Source organism: Talpa europaea (genome assembly GCF_964194135.1).
Source record: "Talpa europaea genome assembly, chromosome: 4".
NCBI lineage: Eukaryota > Metazoa > Chordata > Mammalia > Eulipotyphla > Talpidae > Talpa > Talpa europaea.
Window position 1 is genome coordinate 25368753 of NC_140070.1, and position 22956 is coordinate 25391708.

At 41.3% G+C, this 22956-nt stretch overlaps 1 protein-coding gene across 5 annotated transcripts in view; it reads right to left on the reverse strand.

Annotated features, from left to right (window-relative positions):
- The window catches only part of PLCH1 (phospholipase C eta 1), a gene marked incomplete at both ends in the record, with an annotated part of 163199 nt that overhangs the window by 19912 nt on the left and 120331 nt on the right, over window positions 1-22956 (reverse strand). For all 5 annotated transcript variants that reach the window (XM_084231687.1, XM_084231686.1, XM_084231684.1 and 2 more), the window contains 5 exons: window positions 1489-1560; window positions 2656-2817; window positions 10579-10686; window positions 16474-16645; window positions 20316-20436. In XM_084231687.1, the coding sequence (XP_084087813.1) occupies window positions 1489-1560; window positions 2656-2817; window positions 10579-10686; window positions 16474-16645; window positions 20316-20436 (635 nt within the window). The remainder of the gene's footprint in view (window positions 1-1488; window positions 1561-2655; window positions 2818-10578; window positions 10687-16473; window positions 16646-20315; window positions 20437-22956) is intronic.

The following is a 22956-nucleotide window of genomic DNA, read 5'->3' on the forward strand; positions in this document are numbered from 1 at the left end:
AAAGGAAAAGGACCCATCCTCCCCACATTGCCACAGGTCATGTCACCCTCCACAAGTTCTCATACTTAGAAATAAAAAAAAAGTTACACTTTAAAAAGTGAGTCAACAGGAGCCTCCCTGGTGGTGCAAGGGGTTAAGTCTCAGCACTATGAAGCTATCCACAGCCACTGCAGCTACCCACATGGCACAGCAGACCTCTCCTGACTCGCCCACTGCTTCCCTCAGCAGTGTATTTCAGTCAACCCGACAGTGTTCTGTTTCCCACTCTGTCTCTGGTGAATCCTCTCACCCGCCCCCACACCTCTTGCCTATGCCCCAGTTCGTGTATGCATATAATATAAAATAAATCTTAAAAAAAATCAGTGGACATCAATAGACATCTTGAGAGCTTTGACATTAGGAGGTATGGGAGAGGAAAAAGACTAAGCAGCTATAATGGATATAAGGGATGATAAAAAACATATCAAATTATTACATGTCACTAAATTACATGTCACTACTCTCATTTTCTTGATCTCTCATGACATTTTATTCACTTATTTTATTGATCATCTTTATTTGTTAGGCAATGTATTTGGTTACTAGTATGCGATGGTTACCAAAATTATCTGTAATCTTACCCTAATTAAACTCACAGCTTAGAAACAAGGAAATACATTAATCAAGTGATCACAATGTTTAAATTTATCGCAGAAATATTACAGATTAAATTATGAGTATAAAATAAGGTTAGGTAAAAGTCTAAGAGCTGATATCTGAAGAAGAATTAGGATCACAAGCAAAGAGGATAGTATTCCAGGCAGAGGAAAAACTGCTACAATAGCCAGGATGTTGGGAAAAAATAAAAATGTAACTCAAGAACTGCCATTGAGCAATGATTCAATTCAAAAATATATCTAACAGTTGTCACTTACCATTGAAAAGCAATTAATTAGCACATTAAAAACAAGAAAAACTTCCACCCAGATTGATGAAACACAATTACTGACAATAAACACTTTTTTTTTTAGATTGATTTATTTATACAAGAACCGGGGCACAGGCCAGATACACGGGAGGGTGAGAGGATTCACCAGAGACAGAGAGGGGAACAGAACAGGCAGACTGATGAAATACACTGCTGAGGGGAGCAGTGGGCAAGAGAGGAGAGGTCTGCTTTCCATGTGGGATTCTCACCAGCTGGGATTGAACCCGCGCTGCAGAGGCTATGGTCAGCTTCACAGTGTGGGCTCAACTGCCTGCGCCACTGGAGAGGCCCAATAAACCCTTTCTTAAGGCAAAAATTTTTTCACTGTATGCTACTTGCTTTCTGATACTTTGATGAACAGAAGTTCTTAAATTTTAAAACACAATTATCAACTATTTCCTTTCCTGGGGTCCTACTAAAGGCATCATTAGCTATTCAAGATCATGAAGATATTTTCTTTTGTTTCCTTCCAGAATCATTTCATCATTGAATTATGCACATTTATCATTCTTAATTCATACCTTATGTTTTCCAAAGTTGGTCATGAGGGATCGTCCATGTGATTTCTTTACACTTTCCTTCACATCCGGATGCTGAGTAAATAAAGAATAATTAGTCTTCATTTGGGTTTTCCTTAGGTATGGAGGAACAGCAGAGGGACATTATCCCCATCTGCTGCTAGGTGGGAACTAGGCTGATCCCACTCATTTCCTCCTATTTCACTCTACCATTGCCCCAAAGGTGGCTGAGACTACCTTGAGAGCTGGGAGGGAGGACACTGGCACAGAGAGATTTGGGTACCTGCCAGGAGACATAGCTGCCAACAGCTTCCCAAAGCTGGGGTCAGGTGCCACTTGGTAAATCCTGGCTGGGCAGGACCCTCTGTGCCTGCTCACAGGCTATCCACAGTACAGGTTGTATTAATTAGAAATTGCTGTAGTGATAGGCCATTTTCAGTTAAAGGTAGATTTAATTTAAAAATGGAAGGAATGTTGCAGGCAAAAGAAACAGAATGAGGCTTCTGTGATAACCATGGGAGTGGGCATGTCAGGGTGTGTGGGGGAATTTGAGGGTAGAGGTGTAGCAAGAATGCAATGATTCAGATCCCTGAAAGTGTGGTCCAAGAGTATAATTTATCCCAAGTGTCATGGGAAGCCACTGAAGAATTTTCAATTGTGGAATGAAGTGGTCTGCTTTGCACTTTTAAAACATCATACTGATTTCAGAGCAGAGATTAGACTGAAGGAGGGCAGAAGTGGAGGTAAGAATGAACACTGGCCTAGACTAGGACACAGAGGTAGAGGGGGAAAGTGGACAAATAGGAGCCGACACAGGAGCCATATGTAGGAAGTATGGTCACCCCACGAGGCTGACTGAATATTGGGGGAGGGGCTCATGGTGGCTCTTCCCGTACCTGAGCTAACATGGGGAAGACAGGTGGTGGGGAGGGCACTGCATTTTGTCCTGGTGGTTCCCAGTAAAGCAGTATTTAAGTTATTTCTGCCCCCAACCATCACTTTTAACTATTTCTCACATTGTTTTGCTATAGATTTATCTTTCTCAATCAATACGAGAATAGAAATAGAAGAAACTTGGAGAAGCATTTCACAGTTGAAAAGTGATCAAAAACAAAGCATTAGGTGCTTTCTTCTCCTACCAAAGGACAACTACAAGAGAGAGTTAGATACCTGTTTCAGGTGTGCATTTAAGCCCTCATGTGTGGCCTTCAATAGCGCCCTCACTGTGAAACTATCAGGATCTTCTTTGTCTCGAATCTGAGATTCTTTTAACAGTGACTCCAGTTTTTTCCTTATGAAAGATTCCACCTGATGCTCAGTGGTCCCATTATTCTGCAAGGAATTAAACAAAGGAAGTCATTTCCCTAGAGAAACACAGAATCACTAGAACACATCATTTCTTTAAGTCAACATAGCTTCTATTTTTTTTTTTTTCAAAACACCCTGACTATTTTTTATATATTTTTTACAAGAACTGTGGAACAAGGCCACAGTGTGTGTGTGGGGGGGGGGGGGCGGGGGGAGAGGGGGAGTGAGAGGAATCATCAGAGACAGAGTAGGGAACAGAACAGGCAAACTGACTGAAATACACTGCAGAGGGGAGCAGCAGGCAAGTCAGGAGAGGTCTGCTGTACCATGTGGGCAGCTCCCTGGCAGGGGACAGAACTTGTGCTGCAGCAGCTATGGATAGGTCCAAAGGCTGGAGCCACCAGGGAGGCCCTAGCTTCTATAATTTGATTATCTCTCAATTACTTGTAAGAAGTGTACTGTTTTGCATCCCCCAGGCACATTCCCCAAACCCATATGATGATCATGATCACTATACTGAGTTCAACCCTCAAGAACCTTGAAAAGTCTACATTATCTCTGCTTCAGAGATGCAGAAACTGAAGCTACAGAATTAAGTTGCTCAAGGTTAAAAAAAGCCAGAAAGTAACTGAAACTGGATTCAAACATCCTTCCCGCTGTGCCATTTGCCATTTCAACAAAAGGAAGGTCAGAGAAAGACTTTGGAAACTAAGTTTTCTAGAACTACAAAGGTAAATCTGGGCAAAAAATAAACTCTTTTATAAAACCACTTTCTTCACTAAGGGGAAAAGAAAGCTGTGGGGGAATAAAAAATGTGGGAATCTCTCTCTGGACTGAGGCTCATTCTGAGATAAAATTTCTTTCTTGTCTCCAGCCCCACAGTGTAATTAGAGGGCACTCACTGCAGACCTGTGCCATGAGTTACCATTATCGTTACTTCAAGATCACAACTCATTTCAAATGTTTGGGATAACAAAGCTATGCCCTGATGAGATGATGACTTACGCAATTTTTAGATGATGAAGGGAGACAGATTTCCTTGCATTCTGGCTTAGCACAGCCTTTTGGCCACCATGTTCTGCCTGCAACAAAGTGGCCAAGCTCTGCACTGCCTCTCGGTTTCTCGACTTCATTTGCATCTCCCTGGGTCCAACCCTCTTCCAACATCCTTCCACCACTTGCAGAAGGCCTACCTCGCTCACAGATAGGGACAAAGGTATCTTCCACAATCACAGTTTCCATATACCTCCTGGAAAGTCTAAGCCCACTTTCTACTGATTGTTGCTGAGAGTTCTTTATATTTAAACCTTATAAACAGGGAGTTTTCCAGTAATGCATTCTCACCCTATTTTGTAAGAGCACAGCATATAAATGCCCAAAGGGAAATTTGAAGGAGGAAAAAGAAGCTACCACAAGCTAAGCTATTGAATTTCCCTATGTTAATAGCCTGCACACAAACATCTTTACTCGCTTCACAGAGCCCTCCGTCCTGGAGGAGCTACCAAGGTAGAAAAGACCCCATGCATGACATCGGGAGCAAATGCCCCATTATACTAATAAAGTTGTGGCTACACAGATTCCCACTGGCCACCGATGGCCAGTACAACAGGATTGGGAGGAATGTAGTCTTCCTGCCTAAGTGACCAGGAAAATGACAAGGTCTACATGGGAAATTAAGGCTTAAGAAGCAATGAGAAAGGCTTTTCTGTCACTGTTAGGGGGAAAGGATGTCTTGAGCAAACTCCATACAGGCTTTGTGGACCCCACCCCCACTCCATCAAGACGCAGGGAACTACAAATCCCATGATTACCAAAGGGAGGGTTGTGAGGACCTGAGGGTGGAGTTAAGCAGTTATGTTCTCTGTTTGAGTATTTAACCGTCCATGTGGATGGGGGTGAGAGGGGGGTGGGGGGTTCTTTCTTTGGCCACACGGCGCGTGGTTTTTCGCCAGCTCGGCGGGTCATTGGGATTCCAGGTCAGCAGAACAGGTAGGGTGCATTTACAAACTTATCTCCCTCTTTTTTTCCCTGAGTTATTCATTTCCCCATCTTCCCTTCCCTTGTAAATAAACCTTTTATTAACCTTTTTGTGTGAGTCTGCAGTTTAGCATTAGTAAGTCCCCTAATGAGGACCCACAGTCAGGCAACACGTTTTATATGGGGATTGCTCTGTAACATCACCACCATTCTGGCAAAGGTTTTATATGAGCAAAGCATCTCTGCAAACAACAGCCACAGAATAACTTTCCTGAAGCAGAAGCCCATGGAGGAGGGGAGTGGCAATAAAACTGGAATACACTTGGTCACCTGGGCTGGAAAAGGGACTAGGGGAAGATCCTCCCTTGCTTCTTCTAATTTATGGTGGCTGCGAGCACTCTCTGTCTTTCTGCAGCAAAACTCAAGCCCTGTCTCTCTTTTCACATGGCCATCTCCTGTGTGTGCCCCTTCTTCTGTCTGCGTCTTTGCCTCTTCTAATGGGACGCTTGCTATTGGATTTGTATGGCCCACTTGGTTAACCAGTTCCAGGCTGGGAGACAGTGAGGAGATTAGCTGTGGCCATTAAACCCAGACACTTCCCTGGTCAGCTAAGCAGGACTGAAAATACCAGCCCAAGGCCAACTAGTGCTGCTGAAGGAATGAATGCTTAATACCAAGGCTCTAATTATTGACTTCACACCCTCTAAACTTGGGGTTGCTGAAGGAATGATAATTCTGCCTGTTGATCTTTTTCTCCTCTGTGATTTACAGCACAAGAAAATTAGCCACTGTGAAGAACAAATAAATGGAGGTGGAGGTTACATTAATATATTATCATTCAGTGCTGGAACCCAATAGCACTATGAAAGAAAGATGAGACAGACACTTGACCTTGCGACCTGCCAGCCACTGAGCAGCTGTGCAGCCACCTGCGGGTGTTCTTTTGTTCCCTGAGCCAGTGGGAGAATAAGATGCTACTGCGGGTGGGGGAGGGCAGTGCAGCCTCTCCAAAGGTCAGGAAGTTTCCACCATAGAATAATCAGGATTCCCAATTCTTTTTCTGAGAGGTAAATATGATCTAGAAACATTTATGGCACAGAAAAATAAATTAACATGCAAGCACGTTCTTGACTTGTCTCCAGCGTGCAGTGAAAGGCTGACTGCAAAGCCAGCCAGCCACCCAGAACAGAAGGGCCATGGCTCCCAGGTAGGAAGCAGCAGGAGGAGAGAGGACCTGGTTGGAGGGGCTGTCCCTAAAAATGGGAGCCTCTCAAATAGAGAAGATATGCTCTGCCACACACTGAAATCACTGGAGAGTGTTAACTCTCATACCCCTGACCCACTATATGGGACTTTCTGGGTTGGGAGCCAGGGATGTTTGAGCGCCTTCCTGCCATTCTACGGTAGAGGGAAAGTTGAAGACCTTAGATTTAAAAAATAAACTTGGAGTATCTCACCATCTCAAAGTGTCTCTTTTTCCCTCAGGGTTATAGTCTGTCAACAGGAAGGATAATGTATAAGTTGCCGTTGGTGCATGGCATAGAGCTTTCCACACTTGTTACTTGAAGATTTTAGCTGACGAGCAGCTGCTTCTCAGTCTTCAAGTCCTGCATTTATACTGTCCTCTTCTGTCTCCTGCCTGCAACCCTAGCTTTCTTAACTCCCAGTGCAGGAGTTAGACGTGTGATAGTCATGTGGCTATCGGGACACAACAGCACAACTAGCAGGTGAGCTTACTGTCTGAGTGAACACTCAGTAGCAAGACTTCACACCTGATCAGGTGAATCAACCAATCAATCAATGATTACTGACAAGTCTTAAACCAAGATTCATAATCCTTCTTGAAATGATTCATATCATAAAATGAGTACCTTAGGGAAAAAAAGATCAATCTATAGTAAAGGTAGTTGGAAGGGAGGAAAACAATTAAAATATTTAGTGCAAGACACACAAATTAAATGACAGTCTTAGGGAATCAGCATAACAAAGACATTCCATGCTGCATGCTCCATGCTGCTCTACTAGAACTCATTAAAACTTGTTGGAAGCCTTGGTGTTTATGGACTGAAATTTGTGCAAGAGATAAAGAAATTTGTTCAAGAGATAAAAAAAATTGGTGCTGCTATTTTGCAAAAGAGGTTGGTTAAACACTGGCTTAGAGAACACTGGAAAACGACAGTGACTAGCTGAACACAACAGGGGAAAAAACAGCGAAGTTGAAAATGGGGGTTGAAAGTCTATAAGACCCACAGACATTAGAGGGTCCCATAAAAATGAATAATGGTGAGTTGACCTTACTGAATCAAATCTGTAAGATTACCCTACTGTGACTGAAAGGAAATTGTCTCCTCTGTCTTTGAACTATATGATTCTTGGTTAACTGAACACACCAGTTTTACCTTCTGCTCGATCCATCTAATCAGATTTTCTCTATGACCAAAGTCACAAAATGAGGCAAAAGTTAAAAGGATTTAATTAATTCAATAAAAGTAAGCACTTACTACATGAGCAAAAATATTCGGTGTAATTAGAATCCCATAGTTAGAAGTAACAGCAGACTACTAGCAGTTAGAGGTCCTGGTGAGAATCTAGCCCCTATTCTGCTTTAACACCAGGGAACTGGGGGGTGTTCCTCAGATCTTTGCATTTTCTCTTCCCTCTGCCTGAAACATCCTTCCCCATAGTCAGCATATCTAACTCCTTGTTTCTTCCACGTCTTTACTCAGATGTTAACTTTTCTGTGAAATCTTTGCTGGAAATCCCATCTACAAGTTCAATAGACCCTTCGCACACCCATGCTTATATGTAGGCACATGCACACACTCACTCAAAAGTGTGCGCCCACACACACACCCTTCTTCTCTTACTTCCCTTTTCTTTTAGCACTACCACTCTAATTATGTTACTTATTTGCTTTGTTCCCTGCCTATCCTTCCCCTCTGTGACTGTATAAACTCCACAAAGGCAAAGATCTTTGCTGCGATTGTAACAGGGTGGTCCCCAGGAAAGGGACTTTGACTACTGATATAGTCCCCAACACCTATGACATGGTGGTCACATCCCAACAGACAATGCTCAGTAATAGTTTGTTGTATGTGCAAATGATCTTCTAAAAGCTTCATGAGAATTACTGTTCCTGTGTTCATGAATGTGAAACAAAAATCTTTATTTAATGCAATAAACTTATAAATCTAACCACATTTTGTTAACTTAAAACTGAGATTAAGAATGTCCTCCAAATCAGCAAGATGAGAAAGCATACATTGTACAAAAACAGAATTATGATGTAAAAAATATATTAAAAATAATTAAAAAAAGAGGGCCTCGGGCCTCCCCTGGTGGCGCAGAGGTTGAGTGCTGGGCTGCAAGGCTGCCAGCAGCCTCTGCAGTGCCGGTTCGTTCCCCAGCTGCAGGCGAGGGTCCCACAAAAAAAAAAAAAAAAAAAAGAGGGCCTCCCCTGATGGTGCAGGCAGTTGAGCACCGCACTGTGAAGCTGTCCACAGCCTCTGCAGTGCTGGTTCGATCCCGGCTGGCCAGCGAGGGTCCCACATGGTGCGGCAGACCTCTCCTGTCTCGCCTGCTGCTCCCCTCAGCAGTGTATTTCGTCAGTCTGCCTGTTCTGTTCCCTGCTCCGTCACTGGTGAGTCCTCTCATCCTCCCATGCATCTGGCCTGTACCCCAGTTCTTATATAAACAAATAAATCTTTAAAAAAAAAAAAAAAAGAAAAAAAAGAATGTCCTCCAAGGTAATTATTAGGTTGACTTAAACAATGTACTTTTTCAGAAACATGACCAGGGATTCGGGTGGGATCAGGCAATTTACCTTCAACACTAAGAAAAGGCATTTGAGCCCTCTGCTGACAATTACATTATAAACTGAGTGATCATAGGATAACACATTGTTTTCCTAAATACAGTATTGTCTTTTCTCAAAAAAAAAAAAATAGAAAGTAGAGAAAAAAGGCCTGAGAAAGTTGAGTAAAACTTTTACATATTTCCATTAAATTTTGGTTCCTTTTTACACCTTCTCACCTATGTCCAACAAAGAGAGCACTACAACTTTACAATTAAAGTGCCCTCTACTTTCACTTATGCCAGAATCCAAGAATTCAAGTGAAAGATCATTTCGATCTTTACAGAATAATGTTCTGAACTATCAGCCTGCATGAGTTCCTATTAATCAACGGAGACACTTTAAAGATGAGAAGAACTTGGTCGAATATTTTCACAGGCAAAGTGACTGTCAAGCTGTAGCTAACAAAACTTGTAATTACAGAGATTTCACTGTGGAAGTTAGAAGGCTCACTGACCTTTGAAGAAAAATTATATAGGTGGATAGATTTAGAAAATTCTGGGTTTTTCTCAGAACAATAAATGAATCCATTGTGATAGTTAAATTTCCACCACTCCTTTGCACTAAAATCAGTCCCTAAACACGTAACTTAGTCAAACCTCTCTGTTCCCTGCTTTCAAATGATAGACTCCTCTGAGGCTGACAACCAACAGATTTGGAAAGCAAGATGCAAAGAAAATAAAAGCCAGAGGCAAAAATCTGGTTTATAAAATAAAGTTAAAAATACAGAGCTAAATTATCCATAATCTCACATAATTATAAAAATAAAAATAGCAAGTATCTGGAAATGCAGAAAGGAAACTACTTAAAATATTATGTTTTCACTTATAGGAATCTAATGAGATTAATTTTTTGCAAACCTTATTTGTTAGTGGTATTTGAGCTCCTATAAACTATTAAAAGGCAAAAGATTAATACACAATTAATTCAGTTCAAGCTGAATCTTATCCACTTCATTCCTTTTTGGTGCACTGAAGCCAAGATAGCAGTGTCTGCTGAGATTTCAGTTGTCGTTAAGCTCTTGGCCCTTTGAAAATAAAGCTGGGTATCTCTGGTATGTACAGGAGCCATCACTTAACCATTATCAAGAAGAAATAAGACCGTTTTTAATAATGTGATGATTAAATTCAAGTTAATGATGTAAATTAGAAGATTTTATATAAAATGTTTGCTTTTTAGGGCACAGTAACAGTCCTAATGCCTAGAGGAATACCGTTTTTCTGTAAAAATGAAATTGCAAACCCTAAAACTGACATGAACAGTACCACTCTGGGGTTGTGAGGTATTTCTTGCAATCACGTGAGTTGTAGAAGAGAGGCTAGGCAAGAAATCCTAGCCCCCACTCCCCTCACTCCCACAAAGGAGGGTGTCTCTTTAACTTGCATTTCCCTGGGATAACCTGGCTACAAAGCTCCTTGATTTGCAACAGGGGTTGAAGTATCAAGCAGGTAAACTATTCTATATCTTTTTAACTAAGGTATGGCAAATTAATGATTTATCCACGAGTCCTACGTCTAGAAGAGCCTGGAAATGATGCACTGGTCCAGGTGCACTTTATTAGGGCAGGTGTGGGCATCCAACAGAAGCAGCCTGGGCAGGCATCAGTGTTGGGGGCTACTAACACAGGCAAAGGAGACAATGCTAAAGCCAGTTTATTTCATCAAAGACAGTGACATTTCCTGCATTTTGAGTCTTGACTAATCTGTATTAGAAAGGACTTTATCCCTGATAAGGGGGTCAGGTGGTTTTATCACTAACATTCCTTCCAATCCTAAGACACAAGAATCCTTATCCCATTCTTTCAACAAATATCCCCGTGCCTGTGTGCTAGCAAACAGGTAATTTTCAATAAATGTTACTTTTTACTCTGCTGTCACCATATTCATAAAAATTCCAATGCATCAGCAACTTTTACTGCAGTACATTGACAGAAAAACTCATGCTTTGTAACTCACATAATGGAGTTTGAACTTGCACTCATCTTCAATTTCATCTGCACTGTCTTCATCAGAAACTTCCCCTTCCTCTGCATCATCCCCAAGGTGATAAGGCAACTTCTTGCCCTGAAATGAAACAAAACACCTGATTTTAAAATGACTATAAATTCATAATCAGAGGAGGAAGCAACCCAGACTATGCTGACAGATGAATGGATTAACAAAATGTGGTCCATGTGTATAATGGAATACTACACAGCCGTAAAAGGGAAGGGCATGACACATGCTATAACATGGATGAACCTTGAGGACATTAGGGTAAGTGAAAAAAAGACAAATATCGTGCAATTCCAATAACATGAGGTCCCCTGGAGTCAAATGCACATAGACAGCAAGTAGAATGGTAGTTTCCAGGGCATGGGCAGAGAGGACTATGAAGAGTGGGTATACAGTTTTGGTTTCACAACACGCAGAGTTCTGGAGGTGGGTCATGTGCAATGTCAATGTACTTACCAGCTCTGAACTGAAAACGTAAAGTAAGATGGTAGGCAAATTTTATCTTATGTGTATCTTATGTGTATAAAAACAGTGGAAACTGGAAATAAAATGCGATATCCCTTGACCAATCGTGACCTCAAACTAACTAGAAGGCATATAATTTGGGTTGGGGCAAAGTCAGGGAGAAGAGTCTGTCAAATGGCAGGTTTATTACTTTCAATAGAATATAATGACTGAATGACAATATATTTACAAATAAACAATCAGATCAGGCTTCTTTTCAAGGCTAAATGATTCATCACAACAAGCATGGCCTATGCCCTGCCCTCCGAGCATAGCAGCTGTGCCCTGTCCTCCACTCCCTCTGCAGTGACAGGTCTCTCTTTCAGAGATAAGGCCAAAGACCCCAGATGGAGCGTGCCCTCACCACCACACCACATTTTAGGAATCAGGAACTTGATGACATCAGGAAACACAATAAAATAAGAAACTCAAGCTATATAATTACATACACAAAATGACCCCAATGATGTGCAAAAATGCAGGCACCAAACATGGCCTTCAGAGTATCTCAGGATAAACATCGCAGTGGCTGATAGTTATGCTTTCCTTTTCCCAATTTATATTCAGTAAAAGTAAAAGTAAATAAAAAGCAGCCGCAGAGGGTAAGTTCAGGGCCTGATAAGGGCTCCCAGGGCAGCTAACCATCTGTATCAGTACGGCTTCTTATTTGCAGGCAGAAATATTAATAGGAAATTGAATTGTTCCCAGAATCTTCTGAAGAAAGTGAGGGAGGGTGGAAGCCTCTAAAATAGCCCTAGCAGTTCCAAGCTCTGGGTGTTTGTGCCCTTCTGTACTCCCACCCCACGAGTGTGGACTGGACCCAGGGACCCACCTCTGACAAGTGAAATACAGCAGAAGTGATGGATGTCACTTCTGGACTGGATCACAGACGACCATCAGGCTCACCTGCCTTCACCCCTCTCCCCTCTAGAACATCTTGATTGGAGCCTCCTGAGACCTTGACAGAAGAGTGGACCTGCTCAGCCAAAGAAACTGTAGAATAATATGTGTTGTCTTAAGATGCTAAGTTTGGGGATAAACTGACATGCAGCTACAGCTAACATGATCACCAACCAAGTCCTGGGGCAGAAGTAATCTTCAGAAGATGCTATTTCCAACACAAATAAGCACAGAGCTCACTGCTTTTGATTCTATTATCCACATAATAGACACCAGGAACTACCACCAGAAATGCTGTCCTTAGGCCTAAATGCAGCTGCCACCGCCTCTGCCACCCCTCACCAGGATGGAGTTGGCTTGGGCTCATCTCCCCTACTTCTACTTTGATGGCTGAGTCACACTGACTCAAAATGGTGGCATCTGGACCATGTGCCCACACCATCTCTAAGAGAGGCAAGTGTCTGGCATTTTTAGTGCCAACGAGGGAATTCAATAGAACATTGGGAAGGGAAAGAATTCCTTCGACATAGGACATTCATATGCCTGACAACCAAAAATAGAGGTACATTTCTAAATAACCCAAATTGTTATGCAGTCCAGTTTTCTCTGAAGTCGAGCTCCTGTGTCATCCAATACTCCTACTCCCACGCTATTACGGGCCCCTCTTCAGCATTCTGGATCTTCCCCTCAGCTCACTTCCTCCCTCCACAGAACTACAGACCAGGAAATATTTTCTGAAAAACCCCCCACCCAGCGTTCCTGCACCTTTCTAATACACAAAGCTCTTGACCTTGGGTCCTCAGCACAGGGATGGTGTCAAGGTTGACTAAATCATGAATTTGATGAAAATAAAATCTACATTAAGAATGCAAACTCTTGGGGTTTGAAGGCTTAAACACTGTCTTAAGTTTTCAAAGGGCTGTTTATAGGATTAAAAAGGTGGGAATTCATTTGCATCTGTATTAGTATTATATTTATTCCTTATAGGTATCTGCTATCTGCAAAGTGACAACTATACTCTTCCTTTTCAGGAAGAATATGTGTGTGTGTGTGTGTATGTGTGTGTATCCCATGTATATTATATAATATGATCTATGTATACATATATCACATGTGCATACATGAAACATATTCATTAATCTTATTTAAAAGGGCAAAACTTTTTTCACTTCCACCTGTGCATCATTAATTACAAGATAGTTCTGAATTGAGGCATTCATGTCCATATATTATTTTAAGTCTTATTGCCATAGAAGGCGCCTATAGAATGAGCTTTGTTTTCTTCATTTTAGGGGTCATTGGAGAGTAGCGCTGATAAAATAGCAGCACCAGAAATAAGGTCATTTGGGCCTCCCCCGGTGGCGCAGCGGTTGAGCGCTGGTCTGCGAAGCTACCTGCCGCCTCTGCAGAGCCGGTTCGATCCCCGGCCAATGGCGAGGGTTCCCCACATGGCACGCAGACCTCTCCTGCTGCCCGCTGCTCCCCTCAGCAGTGTATTTCATTAGTCTGCCTGTTTCTCTTCCCCACTATGGCTCTGGTGAATTCTCTCACCCTCCCGCGCTTCTGACTGTACCCAGTGCTTGTATAAATGAATAAATAAATCTTAAAAAAAAAAAAGAAAAAAAAATAAGGTCATTTAAGTAAGTGGTGACCAGACACATTCAGGAATGTAGAGACATCAAGATAAAATTTTCTTTATTTATTCACCACCAACTATTCTGAGTGAACTGTTTTTGGCCACAATGGCAGACAAGGACCTGAACACCAGATGGCGAGCACAATTCCCTCTTCTGAAATCCCATCAAAGTCAATATATTTTTTAAATGTCCAGCAGAACAAAGCTAACAAACATGAGAAAAAGCATCACCAAGTAAGCAATAAACCTGATACATATGACCAGCAGGTGGTAAAGGGAGGGGACAGCTGTACTAAGCACCAGTTCAGCTCTGGGTGTGCCAGGCAGTGGGTGAGAGCAGGGAGCAAAGGCTGCCTGCCCGGGGGGCGTCTACAAGGTGCCCTCCCTATCTTCAGTCCTTTTAAAATCTAATTAAAAGACATGATGGCATATTTTCTGCAGATATTGTCTTAAATTTTTGGTTCTCAAAAGGGACTCTATTCAGGGAAATATTAATAGTAAGAAAAGCAATGCAACAGAACATTGCTTCTTAATGCCTCTCGTCAACAGTGTTGTTCCTAAGGAAAACCATCAATTGAGGGAGACTACAATGTGACTTACAGAACTTAGATGGGGTCCAATGTAGATGAAACGGAAGATCCACCCAGGGGGTTTCTAGCATTCCCTTTCTTTTTTTTTTTTTTTTTTTTAAGATTTATTTATTTATGCATTCAAGAACTGGAGTACAGGCCAGAGGTCTGGGGCAGGGCTGGGGTGGGTGGGTGGTGAGAGGATTCACCAGAGACAGAGCAGGGAACAGAACAGGCAGACTGACTGAAATACACTGCTGAGGGGAGCAGTGAGCGAGTCAGGAGAGGTCTGCTGTACCATGTGGGAAGCTCCCTGGCCAGGGATCAAACTCGCACTACAGTGGCTGCTGACAGCTTCATAGGGTGTATCCCAACCCCTTGTGCCACCAGGGAGGCCCTCTAGGGTTCCCTTTCTAATATACAGACTATTTTAGACAGGCATTACACTCCAAAATTAGATTAACTCGCCCCTGGTGTATGGAAATATTGCTAGAAACTGGGACCACCACTACCCTCAGTGTTACCTGCACAGTCTGATCCACAACTATAAAGAGGAGAGTGAAGACATGTGGTTAAGGTTTCTTTCAGCAGAAAGAGCCTATGAAAAGTGACTAAGTTATTACTTTAGTTCAAAAGCAATTTTTTGCTTACTTTCCTAGATAGACTCATATATGCACACACCGTTGGAAAGTGTGTAGGATGTAGCTGTAATAAAAAACACCTCACCAATCTCCAAAATAGTAAATAGCCATTTAAATGCTGCCTCTGGGTAGAAACTGCTCTGATGCTAAAGGAACACAGGAAAATTAGTTCCCTTGTTTTTGCCTCAAATGGGAATGCACTAGTGATAAATCCAGGACATCTCCTTAAAGTCTGAAGAATGTTATTACTTGCAAATGGACCTCCGATGTCTTGGCTGTTCACAGTCCCCCAGCCCGTTTCTGATAGGCAGCTAACACCTTCTGGCTATGACTGGTCCATGCACATGCATGAGCCCTGGGACATTCTGCACAATGACCTAACATCTAGATACGCAGAAGGGCAAAATATGCAGTGTAAGTTCCACTGTCCAAAAGAGAAGATTTTCAATCAAAGTCACTTTTTCTGTATTTAACCTCCTGCCTGCTGGCTACAGACCATTTAAGAGATAAGAAAATATTTACACAGTTGTCACCGTGACATTTAGCTTTCTAACCCACAGGAGTTTGCTTTAGCAAAACTTAAAATCCACCTCTTGCATTATGTGAAGCTTTTATTCAAAATGCTTACACACACACAAATGTCTGACAATGCCTCTTGGATGGATTCAGTCTACAATTCTCATCGGATAGAAAAACAGGTTGAGACTAATTTCAAAGATGAAAGTTTTACAACTTTCCCACTTGTTGCCCTCCCTTCAAGCTTCCACCAAAGTCTTGCTATGAAATCACACGATTTCAATGACATTCCTATGTCTCCTATGTGATAATTGGGTTTATGCACACACCCCTTTTAAGATAAAATAGAATACAGCTTGAATGTTAATACCCTACTGCTCTTCCTAGAGCTTCTTTTCTCAAAACAATCCAACTACCTAAGTGGGTTTTAGTCCAAATGCACAAAATTAACTGGAATTAAGTAAAATTACAAAGCCAGTTACCTGAAATTTCAGGGAACAATCTTTCTGGCTATTCCTTGAATTAATAGTGTTCACAGCAGGTAGGAAGTTTCCTCTCTCAGAAAATCTGTTATGAAATACCATTCTGTTCACCTCCCCCTTCTTCACAGGCACAAAGTCCTGTGGGGCATTATGTCTGCACCTCTGCTCCTCTTTGAAGCCAGCTCTTCTCACTTACATAACCAAAGCTGCTCAACCGTGAAGATTTTTTTTTTTTTGACAGACAGACAATTATTGGAGCTTGAAATGGGAGAGAAGACTCTGAAAGAAATGCTTTCAGATATGGACAATGGGACTTTTTCCTACTCTTGTACCCCAGGTTCCTATACACACATTTCTCCCCACTGTGAACTATCACAGACTGAAATATTAAACATTGGGCTTATTGCACGTCATAACATCCAGCTGCAGAGTACGTGCTCAATCAAAAATAAGCTTTTTCTGAAGGTGTGACTATAAATAAACTGGAAAAACGTGCATACCTGAACCAAGGTAACCATCGGACACTAATAATTCTCCTTCTGATTCTTATAAGAGGGAGGGCTCAGAAGGTCATTAATACCTTTTATCGTGTTCCTTCAGTTAATTACCTTCACTAGGATTTTGCCTTTCAAGCTCTGAGGGCTTGGGAGCTGCTTGGTGTCTCCTGTGTCTACAGCTGACAGATCCAGCTTGTCTTGGAATATTCCTTTCAGGTACTTTGCAATCTTCCTCTGCTGCTGGATGCTGCAGTGATTCTCAATGGACAGGATAACCGGGTACCTGGGAGAACAAAAATACCCTCTGAAGGTGTCAAGCACAGTCAACTCAAACAGGGTTTTGAGAATCATTCTGTTCCATATTCATTACGCTTGTACTATCCTAGTGACAGAGGTGTGGCAATTAAAATGCTTCTAACATGAGACAGAGGAGAGATATACTTTTGAAAAATTTCTCTGACCAAGAATACTTTGCCAGGTGCGATGGTTGAACAAAATACCAATCCATGTGGGGTGCCTTTAGTGTAAAATTTCACATCACACACACACATACACACAGAGAGTACACAGGTTATGTCTCTTAAAAAAAAAAAAAGACAACTTTAAGAGCAGTAAGAAACTTAGAGAAAACTCATACAATGTAAGTTTGTCTTATTTATCCAAAATCCTGGAGACATCTAAGAGACCAATGAATATTATTAAATATAGATATTTACACTAAAAATGCATGCCCAGCCCCAAGTTTGAAAAGTACTATTGGGGATAACATAAAGGATTTTTTTTAAAGCTTTATTTATTTATTTATACAAGCACTGGGTACAGTCAGAAGCACAGGAGGGTGAGAGAATTCACCAGAGCCAGAGAGGGGAACAGAACAGGCAGACTGACGAAATACACTGCTGACAGGAGCAGCGGGGGTGGCAGGAGAGGTCTGTCGGGCCATGTGGGACCCTCGCCGGTGGCCAGGGATCGAACCAGCACTGCAGAGGCTGCAAGCAGCTTTGCAGCCCAGCACTCAACCACTGCGCCACCAGGGGAGGCCCGAACAAAAAGGAATTTTACTTCCATTATGCTTCAAATCATTCATGTAGAATTTTAGACTTGTCTTGATTTTCAGAAAGGGAAAAAAAAAGTTAAGCATTCACTCTGCCTCACTCATGTTTCTGCACAGAGAGTGAGACCCAAGTAAAGTGATTTCCCAAGACAGCCCAAGGAGGTAGGGGCCAGGCAGAAAGGGAACCAGGACTGATGACATGATCCTACTTCTCTGACTCGGTTTTTCCCTCTGATTAAGAAAGTGTTTCAAATTCAGGTTTATTTTGAATTTTTTCTAATCTTCCATCACCTATCTTCCAAATTAAGAGAATATACAAACCATCATTTAAATTGCTTTAATCTATTCATGTGGAGAAAAAAATTGTTATTTCTGGGCTTGTACTTGTATGACAAGCACAAACTCCACAAAAAGGGCTACGACCTCCTGAAATTACATTCTGCCCTCTTTTATAAAACCCAATTCCGGGGGTCAGACAAGAGCTAAACCAACGCGACTGAAGCAGGTCTGTTTATCTGACTATAATCCATTTGCTCTTCTATCTTCATGTGGTTTTTACCCCGGAGTGTCAGAGAGAAAAACAACAACAAACTAGCAGACCTGAGTCGTCTATGTGATCACATCAGGGAGTGCTAACAACGAATTTTTAAATTATCCATCTGTTTATAAAAAGTCCCTATCTAAATGTTAGTTGTAACTCAATAAGAACACCTATCTGTGTCAAATGATGGTTAGTGTAAAGAAGAGCTTTTCAACAGGAGAGGGGGCAACTGTGTGCCCTACCCCAAAGGGCCATTTGTCAATATCTGGTCACAATATGAAGGGTGCTAATGGGTTGTAGGGGCAGAGTGAAGGCTGCTGCTAACCTCCTACAGTGCACAAGACAGTTCCAACACCAGTTATTTGACCCAAAATACCAATAGTACCAAGGCTGAGAAGCTGTGGCATAAGATGCAACTGAAGTTCAAGAAAGAAAAGGAAAAGCTGAACTCAAACTGTGCTAAACAAACTTAGCAAGTGTTTTGATTTGAAGTGCTTTTCTCCCAAGAATTCCCAAACTTGAAACTCTACCAAGTGACCAGAGGATCCTCCAAGGCACAGAGGAGGCAGGTCTTCTTAACACCCCACCTCACATACTGGGAAACAGTGGCCAAATTACTTCATCAATTTGCTTAGACTAATAGCAATCGGGGTAGTAACAACCTATCAGAAACCAGGTCTTGAAATTCTCCCACATGGAAGACACCATAGACCTGATTGCTATACAGCAAATGTCTCATATTACAGCAATATATTTCATTTTCATGGTTAATTAATATGACCAAGTATTATAAATTTTAAAAGCCGCTAATTTTTATAAAATTAATTTTATGAAATTGTCATTTAAATTTGCTCCTGTAATTCAAAATCACTTCAGTAATATCTGGTATAATAGAAGTACTTGTTGAGCAATAAAGAATGAATAAGTCATAGTCCATGTTTTCAATGAGTTCACAATCTCAAGGACTTACAAGGAGGCACACAGCCAACAATTTTAATAGGATACTATAAATGATATAGTAGAAATATGCTCAAGGTGCTAAGAACAAAGGGGGAGGGATTTAAATCAACTACCTGTGTCGATACATTTGCCAGAGTAACAATGCTCTAGCAGACTTGTAGACAGAGCAAGAATCAGCAACGAGGAATAATGGGATGGTCCAGGCAGAAAAATAGCATATGTGTGAGGAGGGAGTTGTGAACGAGCTGGGATCAATGAGGAACATGAAAGACAGATGATGAAGGCAGAAGGAGCAACAGTGGTAGAAGAAGGAAGAGGCCAGGCCTTGAAGGTCATGGAAGATATTTCCGCTCTACAAAGGGTTTGAAGGACTTAGGATTTCAACATCATGCTCATGTTTTCAGAAGGGAAAATACTCTATCAGTGCAGAATGAACCAAAGCGGGAGTGAAAATGGAGAGAAGGCATTAGTCAAAACATAATTTAAAAAGTAGAATTAACAGGGACTGAATCTAGAATGATTCCCAGCCTCTGGCTGAAGCCTCTGGTAGACAGTGCTGACAAAAAGGAAACACAGCAAGAAGAGGTGGCAGAATGAGGTGGCACGTTCAGTTTGGGGTGTAAGGCCCTGGTACCAGAGCTCGTATTTTTTGCTCAGAACTGTATCTCCCTGCACCTGTTACAATGTTTCTACTGGGAGTAGGCATCAAGAAATGTATGAATAATGACATTACTGATTTTGAGGTACTGAGGGGACACACATAAGTTTTTTTACCAAGAATTTTTCCATATAGGTCCAAATCTTAAGGGGAAAATTTGGACTTATAAATAGACAAATAATGAAAAAGTAGATCAAAGGCAACAAGAAAGGAAATAGTGACTATTAAAGGAGAAGAAAATGGAATAGAAGATCAGCGGTCAAAAAAAAAATAGAATGAGAAGCAAAGATATCAATGGAAGAAAATGTTATAATGGAAAGAAAACACTGGAGAAGAAAACAGTAACATACCAAATGCCAAGGGGAGTCAAGTTAATATCAGGACACTAGACACTTCCATATACTTGGGACATCCAGACATCTAAAATCCTAGATATAATTATCACTGTGTATTAAAATATAATATAGAAATTTTATCTCGGGCTTAGAAATTTTGAGGTCACATTTTCAAGAACATGCTTCAGGGAGGCCTGTCCTAAGAGATAAATTAAGAAATAAATGGAGCATGAGGAAGTACACACTTGGATTCCACATTATTTGTTCCCAGTGTTTCTTATTTGAGAAGGAAGGAGAGGACTAAGGAAATGCACACTCCAAGAGAGGGTGTGTGGTTGTGTGGCCTGGAGGCATCCGGAAACAGCCCTGCGCTCAGGCAGCTGAGCCCTGGTGCCGCTCACTTACTCGTTCTTCACAAAGGCGTGCTTGTTGATGGTCTCCACAACGTCTCTGAAGAGAATCTTGGAAGTGAGAGTGTAGCCATGGTGTACTACCGGCTCTCCATCTGGGCCATCCCAGCAGTCAACTGCCAAAAACAGAACTTCACATCAACAACCCAAAGGTCTCTTGGTGCTCACTAACATTTCTGGAAATATCAGACAAACATTATTTTAGGTTCATTATTTAAAATTATACATACTATGATCACAACAAAGATGTCAGAGAAATGGATGTTCTGGCCTATTTGTCAGAAGATTTCAGAGTGCTTGTCAAGATGTCATATGACAAGCAGCCTAGCATTCATCAAAAGCTCTCATTAGAAATTGATCTAACACCAATCAAATGTACCCAAAAAGAGTGATATTTCTTAGCAGGTTGTTTCCCTACTAATTTCACTTCTTCAGTTATTAAGGTTTCAAGTCACTAACGGGATTTCTCATTATTGCACACTTAAACTCATTATATTTTAATTAGGTATATTATATTAGTTCCACAGTAATATAAAATAACATTGACTTCATAAGTTCAAATTCTCTATCTCTGCCAAGACATATGTCTATAGGGTAATGATTTAATGATTTAAAACCTCGTATCCACTATCTATAAAAGGAAAATAGTACTTACATCACAGGTGTAAGTGATGATTAAATACATGTAAGGTTGAAAATTTTACAGTGTGAAACATAATTAACTATTGTTATTTTTGATAATATTGATGGACTATGTGTATAGATGACCCCACTGACTCTCAACAAGAGAAAAAACATCTTCCTCACCATCCTCCCTGACAGAGATTGCCTTCCCCCTTTTTGTACTCTGCCACCTGATTAATTTTTCAAAATTAGTCTATTTAAAATAACTTCTGTCATCATATTTCTCCTTTGTTTTCGAAGTTCTCTCAGAGCATAACGCAGGACTCAACAGAGATGTATTTAGCAGATGTATGCTCAATTGACTAATAGACATCCCAGCATCTCTGCCCCCTCACCCCTGACATCCCAGGCTCTTATGCTAGAGACTTGGTGGCCATCCCTCAACCTGTCCCTCTTTTTCGCTGGCACATGGCTGGTCACCCCTGCAGAAGGACAGTCATTGAAATGTGGGCAGAAATAACGCACTCCATTTCCAGGATGGTCTATGACAACCTACCCTACACCATCACCGTTGCTTTTTCCTGTCTGCTGTGACTTTAGAAGCCATGTGCTACTACCGATGCACAGCCACATGACAGAAAGAGCCTGGACCCCTACGACACTGTTTGACAGAGTCAACCATTATGTGTGGTGTGGTGACATACATCTGAGGAGGTATGTATCTATTCCCCTAAATCATACAGTGCTGTAAGCCAATAAATAAAAAGTAAAAATAAAAAGATACACCCGTTAGTAACATCCATTTTTGACTTAAGAAAAACGCCAATTGTTTTAAGACAGAGATTTCAGGTTTTATAGTTAAAAGGACCTAGTGCTGCCTTAATTCATATCCCAGCTGCTATCTAATAAATTTACCTATTTTCTCCAACACCCAGCTCACAGACGTCCAGGTAAGCAAGTCTCCTCACATACAATCTGACCTCCAATGCCTTTGCTTCTTTCTTTTAAGGACTGACATGCCCCATTCACTTTGCTTACATAAATCTCTCTGGAGGCTAAGCTAGGATCCCCCATAGAACCCTGCCAGCTCGAATGCAAACAAGAGTCTAGCAGGTAACAAATGATGCTTGAAAGGACCTTTGCTTTGGAGATACACAGTATATAGAGTTAAATTGCTCCCGTGGGCCTGCAAATGAGGTCAAATGTATCAAAAGCATCTTCTCAAAGAAGTTCTGGTCATCTTTTGATATGTCCTCGACATTCATTGTCTCTGGATATAGGTATAGAAAGTGTTAACAGATATTTCAAAAATAAGTAATTTCAGCCATTTATATCATTTTGTAGTCCCATATTGGAGGGAAAGGGCAGACAGGATTTCTCAAAATGAATTAGTAACTTTACAAGAAGATTGCCAAGTAGCAAAGATAATGTCACATATGATTTGATTATCACACACACAAACATGGTGCACTTCTGCTCGTATCACAACACAGGCAGAATACCCATGGTTGAGGATGGATCCCCTGATGTTTAGCTTTCAGGATTGATCCCATCATTTGTCTGTTAAATGAGTATAATAACAATGTCAAATACTACCAGCATTCACAGCCAAGTCTAAATAATAGTGAATTTTCCTGTAAGATTTAACGGTGTAATGGGAAAGCTGGCAAGGTAGAGAACCTCGAAACCAATTCCCCTCATTTCAAAAGAGCCCAGGTCTGTTTTTCAATCTGGTCATGCATTAATCATCCCCAAAAGCAATCTATAAAGAGTTGATCACTTCTAAGGGCCAACCAAGCAGCTAACATAACAGCTTTCCATAACGGAACTTAACAATGTTCCACCCTGACAGAGCTCCCAGATGTAACAGAAAAGGTTGTAAACCGATTAGAACTGTGATGCAACATCAATTCCATAATGAGAGTGAAAATCCCCTGGACAGAACAACCATATTTACTAAGCAACTCGGACTGAAAATCAAGGGAATGAAAGGTCTCGTAAAAAATGCCATC